Source organism: Oreochromis aureus, linkage group 5, assembly GCF_013358895.1.
Source record: "Oreochromis aureus strain Israel breed Guangdong linkage group 5, ZZ_aureus, whole genome shotgun sequence".
NCBI lineage: Eukaryota > Metazoa > Chordata > Actinopteri > Cichliformes > Cichlidae > Oreochromis > Oreochromis aureus.
In genome coordinates this window covers 11,804,352-11,813,281 of record NC_052946.1, presented here as the reverse complement: position 1 = coordinate 11,813,281, position 8,930 = coordinate 11,804,352, and the positions used below count along the sequence as shown (strand labels likewise).

At 43.5% G+C, this 8,930-nt stretch overlaps 1 protein-coding gene across 6 annotated transcripts in view; it reads left to right on the top strand.

Moving 5' to 3' along the window:
- Positions 1-2,472: 2,472 nt before the first annotated feature.
- Positions 2,473-8,930, top strand: part of LOC116330188 (chemokine-like protein TAFA-1) — a 123,997-nt gene continuing 117,539 nt past the window's right edge. For all 6 annotated transcript variants that reach the window (XR_005613006.1, XR_005613004.1, XR_005613005.1 and 3 more), the window contains exons 1-2: positions 2,473-2,662; positions 4,093-4,229. Coding sequence is in view for 2 of the 6 variants with exons in the window: in XM_039611879.1 (XP_039467813.1) it covers positions 4,106-4,229 (124 nt within the window). In the remaining 4 variants the exon portion in view is untranslated. The remainder of the gene's footprint in view (positions 2,663-4,092; positions 4,230-8,930) is intronic.

Here is an 8,930-nt window from a genome sequence, read left to right as displayed (position 1 = left end):
ACACATGGCTTGAACTGCATCCACGACATTTTTCAGTCTTAAGACGAGTAATTTTAACAGCTTTTTACCCACTCGCTCCGCACTTTGCATTGCAGGAATAATATCCCCATGTGGCATTTTGTCACACTGTGTGTTTTTTGACTTCAGCCCCTTTCCTGCAGATTTTAACTCTGTGGGGCTGTGTGCATCTGGCTGTCACATCCCACTATGGCGTGTAAAGAACAAGCAGAGGTGATAACACAGCAGTGCAAATAAGTCCAGGATGCCCCGAATCATGGCACCCTGACCAGCAGTTGAAGCAAAAAAAAAAAAAAGACAGCCCAAAAATCACAGCCAATCAGATAGCTGATTTTTTTTTTAGCAACAAAGCTCTGATACAGAGAAATAGATTGTTTCACTGTGCTCGCACATCACAGAACACAAGGTGTAGGAACACGGATCTGAGAATTATCCAGATATTCATCATCAAGTTCATCTGTATTACTCCTCCGCAGTAACAACACTCTCTTCACTGTCTGCAAGTTTATTTAGCCCCTCTGAGTATTCTTGTGTGCAGCATACGGTTCACTTGAAATATCACACTATGAGTCAGTCATGGCAGGTGTGTGGGAGTGGCATATACAGTAAATCTCTGGTTAACATTAGGATGAATTAAAGAGGAGTTCATGCTTGTAGAGGAAAATTCAGTATATTGGAGGAAATGGTACTCCACACACTCCATACAAACAAGACTGGTTGCCACACGTGACCCACACCAACTCACACGCATACAAAAAAGAAGAAGAAGAAGGAGAGAAGAGATGGGTTTCCTTTTAAGGGAACAGATTTAGTGTTTGAGCAAGTGTCAGAGAGCTACTGAGATGCTCTTTCCCATTCAATTTGTTTCAGGGGTGGCAAAATGTTTTCTGAAGGGTTCATGGTTTAAAAGAAGGAAAAAACAAACCCTCACTGATCACCAGGAAACTAGAGGAAGAGCAAAGCCAGCTCACAACATATAATATGGTGATTGCAGAGCTGAGATGAGGCACCCTGCCTTCTATTAAAAGTGCTGTGCTCGGAGCATTTCACTTTCACCGATAATTTGCTGGAGGGCGATGACTAAAACAGACGCACTCCCTCTCTCCAACTCACACTCGCAGGCGTGCACGTGGACGCAAACAGATTCAAAGTGAGCTGAAGGCTACACTCGCACGTCTCCCAGTGCTCTGGATGGGAAGCCGGGACGTAAAGAGAGGTGGGTTAATAAAGCATGCCTCATTTGCCGATGAAGTCTTGATGCAGAAGTGGGTAGTCTTGCTTTAAGACGTGTGATCTGACTCTCTCAGCTCTCTCTCTCTCTTTCTCTCTCTCCCTTTCTTTCCAGCTGGGCTACATTGTAATACACACACACATGCACACTCACTCACATTCGCTCTGCCTGTCTGACACAGACTCTCTACTTAGAGCGCTGGAGAGAGGACTGAAGCTCACACTATCAGCACTGCTTCTCAATGGGGGGATGCAGCCAAGAGCAGACAGAGCAGTCATTCCACTGGAGCCTTCCGCTGCACGCGTGAGAAGGAGACGACAAGTGAGGAGGGTAAATTAGCTCCCTGTCAACAGAACATAGGAGTTTTACTGACGGAGAAGAGACACTGAAGGAAGGAGAGCACATCTTCACGAATGTGGCTGAGACAGCAGTGACATGATCAGCCTTCCATCCCTCAAATCCTGGCCAGTTTGTAACAAAGACCCCTGGGTGTTTTGCTTTTGGTGACTGTTTGTGTTGCCAAAGGATTTCAAAAAGAACCCGAGCAGCAGGGGTCCAAAAGGATATATAGAAAGGAAAGAACAGCCTTTTTAGCTCCCTTTTGTGCAGTGTTTGGCTTATCTGTTAGTGGAATTTCAGGCTGAAAACCCTGGCTCCCAAGTATGGATGGATTTAAGACTGAGGAGTGAGTCTGCTGGGCAGGCAGTGATTCTGACTGAACTCCTTTGCTTCTGAACGCAGCGCTCAGGTAAGGGCGTGGGGGGCTTGAATGGAGCACCTTTGGTGTTTGGGGATGGGGTAGGAGGGCTGTTGATTTAATTCCCCACAGTATACTGCCTGCTGAAAAATGCATCTGGTTTATGTAAAGATATGCCCGAGTCCAAGTAGTAAAGCTTTTCTATCCTCAAGAATACATTTGAACCAAGATGCTAAGTTTCCACCTATGTTTAGAATTAGAATAAATAGTTCCAAACAGCAGTAGGTGACCTCCCCAGATAAACAGTACAGGAGCAGAGCAGGCTAAGCACTAAACAAATACAGTTCTTGGAAAGATGTGGGCTATTTACAAGCCAGCGGATGAGGGTGAGTGATTTCCTCCCGGTGTATTGCAATCAGGTAGATAGGTCTATGTGTTAGGGAGTCACTGCTTAACTTGTCTCCGCAGCGTTAAGACGAGCGGGCTCATAAAACCGCCTCACTTTGTTAAATCCACGCTGCACGCAGGTGCATCAGGAGGTTATGCGCCCGCAGGTGTGTCTGCTGCTTCTGCTCCGAACCGCGTTTAAAATCTCACGCTAGACTTACCGGTTACGCACAGATGAGCGGCCGCCTCTCTTTTAAGGAGATAAAACTGTGAGAGTCAAACCGGCTCTTGTGAATTCTTTTGTTTCCCGCAAGGAAAACGACATGCACGTGAGTTTTCCTGTCTGCTTTTCCTCAAAGCTGTTTTTGTGTGTGTGTTTTTTTTTATTTCTTAAGTTCCTTTACAATGATACTAATACCGCCTCCTCCTCCTTTAGATGATAAGCTGTGTGTGTTCACATCAGGTGAAACGTGCCTGCTCACCACCTCTTTTTTATTTTTTGGGGTCAGAACGTGCACCCTCCAAGTCTGTGCAATAAACAGCAAAGTACACAAGCGCAATGTTTTGTTTGAATATATAATAAATGCAGCCCGGCAAGAAGAACACGGTGTTTTTTTAATGTTTTTTTTTTTCCTTTTTCTTTTTTAAAGGAAAATAAACCCACAGGACCAGTTCATATTTCCACAAAACCGGATTATGGTGGATTTAGTGCAGGAGTGGGGATTTACAATGTGCTGTTAATAATTATATGCTTAATTTTCGCTGAATATTAAGCAGCCTCAATGTCACTGAGGGTAAAGAACACATGGGTAACATTTAATACCTTAATGGCTTTAATCTCAGATGCACATCAAACCACCTGGGGGGGGGGTTCTGGAAGTGACTTATTAGATCAGAACAGATCATTGGCACTTAATTTGGAAAACTGGATTATTATTATTATTATTTTTTATGAGGTTTAGTGTTGGTAGAGTGTAAAAGGACAGGTAGAATCAAACACTACTAAATTCATAGTTACATTAGAGTCAAGACATCACTTCAGAACATGTGATTTGTCATTTGGCTGAATACACTAAATTTGCTCCTCAGCCTTATATGTACTAATTCTTCTGCAAAGGGCGTAAACGTCAGAGACGCAGGAGTCTAAACACACCAAGACACGTTTCTTGGTTGAGGGGGGGGATGCTGTGGAGAGAGGCCCTAATAACACCTGGAAAGGAGGAGAGCCTCATTATTCAATAAGGGCTAAGGCGTGTCTCCATATGCTGGCCCTCACCAGCCATTAGGCAGTCGCTGAACAAATCTGCAAGAAGGCTGCCTGTGCTTAGAAACACAGTCTTGCTGTTGTTTTTAATAACTCTGGTTTTCCTAAAAGGGGTGAATCATTCTTACAGTCTAAAAAAAATTGGAGGCAGGATGTTTTCTTTCGTGTTTCTTTGCTCTCCTTTTTGTGGTGTGATATTAGCATGTTAAAGTTTGTGTTTGATCATTTTTTGGAGTCACTTGTCCGCTGGGATTTCCCTCAAAGCCCCATTGTCGTCTTTTTCTTCCCATTAGCTGTGTTACTTTGAAAAAAAAAAAACAAGTGACAGTATTCGACGCGGTGGTCTTGATATGTGTGGTTGATGTCAGCATTGTTTGTCTTTTTGGCACATGAAATAAACACAGTGTGTGTTGTAAATATATATGGAGACATGCTGTAACACAACTCTGCCCCTGTCCCCCTGTTGTTTCTCCCCCGCGGCGTGCCATCCTGCAGACTCGGCCTTACCATGTCCTGGTTGTTGGCCATGTGGATTAGCCTCGGCTTCCTGCTGCTGTGCCAGGCAACTCTCTACCAGACCATCCAACAGCACCATGTGGCCCGGCCTGGTCGCACTGACATTCTCACCCTGGGTACGTGTGCCTCTTTGTCAGATTTCAGCTTCATAGCACCGTGTTACAGTGAAACATGGTGCCCTCTCCATGGGGCAGCAGTTGTCAGCTTTGGCTGTTTAAAAGGCAACAGCGAGACACTGCTGCAGTATGTCAGGACGATTTGCCACGGTACTGTACAAGATGATTCACTGTGCTCGCAGTCATACAAGATAAGCAAAGACAGCTACTTCTAATCATGCATTACCCTAGGTTAATTTAATCAAACCTATCCATATACATTTTTTGCTACCTATTGGAGAAATAGGGCTGCTACGCCCCATCTCTGTGTGTAGACCTCAACGAGGACGACGTCCTTTGAGCACTCCGAGTTAGCTAGTGGAACGATGATTCACAGTCGCGATGTGGAATTCTTGACTACTGCAGCGTGAATCTTGCTGGCACACTGTTACGAATAGGCCAAGCTGTAGAGAGAAATCCCCATTACTGTGCTGGTAGCCAGGGGAGCTTTGATCACTGCGGCTTAGATAGAAATGACAATTATGTTCCCCTCTTTTGCACTGGAAACATTTGGCAATTAAGCCCGACGCCTTGCTGCACTGTAAGGGCAAAAGGGGAGGTAGACACAGAGGTGGCTCTAATTCACTGATTACGGAGAAGCTTACCAGAATCGCTTATGGTGTATGTAGAACTGTTACACGGGAGGCGAAGGTTTTTAGAGCAAAGCAAGTGCTTTCCTTAAGCTTCTAACAATAAGTGCGACTTCTGTGCTGAACTCTTGTGCGGAGCGGAGCTTTCTGTGGATGCCAAGCGGCTGTTAAACATTGATGCTATCTTCTGCTTGGTTCCCTTTTGTGTGTGTTGCATTGCCAGGCAAAAAGACAGTAATTGAAGCACAGCAAGTGGAAAAAAAAAATCCAGCATTGAATTCTCTATGCTTGTGTTGAACATTGGTGGCTTTAAGCAGCATGTCAGAGAGCTGGAGTACTTTCTGCTGTGGAACAGCTGACACATGAAAATCCCAGCTATGATAGATAGAAAGTTCTCAAAGTATCCCAGCCCCGTTAATTGGAACAAGACAGTAAGGGATGAGCAATAGAGAGCTCAGAATGAATTTTTAAAGGCTGCCTTCGTTTTTTTACCCCCCCTTTCCCTTCTCCTCCTCCTCCCTTTTTTTGGTTTGACTGGTTGGCAAGTCAAGCTTGGTGCCAAAGATGTACAAGGAAGTGCATGGCTCAGTAAGTGTCTTTTTTGAATAATGCAGTGATCCCAAAGGGGCTGAGGGGGGGGAAAAAGTAGTGGTTGGCCTCCACACCCTCCTTGTACATTTAGAAGAGGCATCCAACCACAAGATGGTGATAGGGAAGGGTTTTTCCTGTCAGACAGATCAACTCACGCATTTACTGCACCGAGGAGGGTACAGGGATGTAAATGAAGTCTCCTCTTTAAGGCCATTATGCTGCGGCCTTTCCTCATGGGTCCTGTGGGGATACTGGAGCTGTGTTTAGGGTGCATTTCAGTAGCAAGTTTCAAACATAGAGATGGGTGATTGACCCAGATTTAATTCATGTTACTGGGGTGTTTCTGGTTGGGCCACTCAATTTTGAATAACATCTCTGGGATTCTCAGTGAGACAGGTGCATTGAGTACTTTCTAGAAAACTTTTAAACTTAACAGATACAAATGCAGAACAGTGCACCTATAATCTTAGTCTGCCAATGTATTATGAAGTTTTACAGTCCTAATCAGCAGACTTCCCAGCAGGCATTGTTCTATCACATCTGACTGCTCACAGAATGCATTTCTGCTTGTCCCCCCAGCTGCTGTTCTCTGACTGGACAATTTACTGTATATCATGTTTTTTTTTTTGTTTTTTTTTTAGAGGATTAAGCTGACATCAATCTTACTCATCCGTGAAGTGGCGTTAACCGATCTAACCAGAACTCCTCTCTCAGAATTGAAATGCTATGATGAATATTTGAATTAGAATTGATTTTATAATTTGAGAAGCTCTCTGGTTTCATTGAGGCCAGAACCCTCAGATATAAATAGATATGGCTATGTAGGACGTGGCAAGAAAGAGATGTCTTGCCTTGAAAAATCCATTGGCTTTCACGCTCTGCTGTTTTCCATAAGCGGATGTTTCTGTGTTTCTAAAGAATGATATCATGTGCCGCGTGGTCCTACTGCAAGCTAAGTTTCAGTAGAGCTTTCCTCATGAAGGACTGAAACATATTTTGTGAATAGAAGTATAATGTTACATTAGACTAACATGCTTTATGTTTGCTATTTAGTCACAATTTTTAAAAGATAAATTTCATTGAGATGATGATGCTAAAATTGGAGGTTGGTACCTTTAAAGAAAACATGCCCTGAAATTACTTTGTGTGGCTCTATGAATGCAGCTTGGCAGACTGCCTGAGAAACTGAGTGGTACGAAAGCTAACAAACAAAAAACCCACAGCGAAGGGGCTGTGTGGGTATATATATGAGGAGGGGAACTGAAGGTCATGTTATCTTCCAGCCTGTTGAAGCAGCTAACAGTTTTTTGAGAAATCAGCTTCTCTGCCTCCTGCAACAGTAAACTCACAGCACACATTAAAATATGGCACTGCAGATTGGGCGAAGATTTCACATTGCACTTGTTTGTTTATTTATTTCTCCGAACGTTTCCGTGACAAATCGCCATAGTCACGGCTGATGCGGCGATTGAGTAACGAGTTGCCCGACTGCTTCGTCACCTGCTCGGGAAGCGCGGCGCCGCACTCTCTCCCGCGAGCCTCCGCTTCACACAGCCTCCCCGTGTGTCCTGCTCGTGCGGCTGAAGATTGATGGTGCCCTGATTCTGGGAAGCCAATTCTGGTCTCTCAAGAAATAATCCACTACATTGACAGATGAGCTGAATGTGACATGACACACACAAGCCTGGCTATGCACTCTCCCCACCTGCCAGCACAGTGAGCACAAGTCCTCACTGCCAAGAGTGCTGCTGCACAAACCAGGCCACTCTTGATAAATAGTACTGGTTTTCAGTGTAACCAATTTGCATTTACATTGTCAGTGCATTTGCTGGCAGAAGTTAATGGAGAATTTGTGCCTCCTAATGATAAAATGAAACAAGCTCCCTAATGCGTTGTCTGATAAGTGTTTTGTCATTAAGTTATACTTAGCAGGTGCTCTACCTATTTACCCTTGCTGCATGCATGAAGTCAGCGTACAGTTTATAATATATCAATACCCAGAGGGGCAGTCTCGATATAACAGCACCTTAGCCGCTGCTTTGTTTTATTATGACTCTGACAGGGCAGTTTAAGAGAGACTTGGATCTAATAGAGCAGGTGCAGCTGTAAAACTAACTAGGCTGTTACACCCTGACAGGATTCGGTTTTATTCTCCAAATTCCTCGTCAGCCACAGCGCTACGGTGTGTCTGCATTGTTACAGAACTGCACTTGCACTAATTAAGTTACCTGGTGTTCGTCAGAGAAAAAAACAATCACATTCTGAATATGAAATCAACTGTGAGTGTCAGCTGTAAACGCACTGATTTTTTAAAAAGAGAAAGTTTCTTTATTTTATTTTTTTCATGGATGTGAAACATGCTACACGTAAAAACACAAAAGGGGCTATGATCTAACTGAAAAGGCTGATAAATAATGCAGTGGTGCTGCTGTTATGTTTTTATCCATTGATCTGAAATGGACTGTAAAGTCTAATCCCAGATGATTGGAATGCATTTTAATGAGCTCATTGTTAAATGTGGCATAATGCTCTGTCGGTGTAGAAGTTTTCTTTGAGGTGGAAAAAAACCCTCCACGTAATTACTTTGATTAGCCAAGATGCATCACATGGTCAAGTAAGAGCAACAGCATAACCGTAAGCAGGGATGTTGGTTAAATTAGGCAGCATGTCTCCAGCTCTGAGAACACATCCTGTCAAAACACCACAGAGCTTAACTCTAACTTTATGTAACAGTGAGCTGTATGGATAGGAGTTTTCTAGGGAGATAAAAAACAGACGGGATACAGGGTGTTAAACCTAAACTATGAAACTGATTTAGGAAAGCTGCCAGTTTGGTAAATGAGGATAGCACTGACATCTGGAAGCTGTACATATACACAGTATGAACTGATTTTTTTTATTTTTTTTACTTCAGAAGATTTACGATTTCTCTTACAGAACTCTAAGAAATGAACGTCACAGATTGAAACACTAAACGCACACACAGTTTAAAAAAACCCAAAACTTGGAACTCATTTCCATAGTTGTCACACTCCTCATTACAATAGCTCTCGAACAGGGTGAGGAACGCACAGTGGCAATCTCGTCGCTTTGGTGCTTTTGAGCAGCCGATCCATCCGTGCTACCCACAGGAACGTAGGAGCGCATAGGCTGCGTTCTCGTCATCGAATCAGCTTTATTTGCATCCTCATTAGACGGTGGGGACTAATTAGTGTGAGAATTTATGGCAAAAGAAAATTCAATTTAATTACAGTCACTTGAATGGATGATGCCTTAATCTTATTTTTGCAAAGTGGATGAAAAGGAATTTTTTTGATCTGCTTGGCAGCATTGGTGCACTGGTGAATATTGAAATACAACGTAGTACAGTACAAGAGTCACTCACACGTTCACACACACACACACACACACACACACACACACACACACACACACACACACACACACACACACACACACACACACACACACACACATTTAA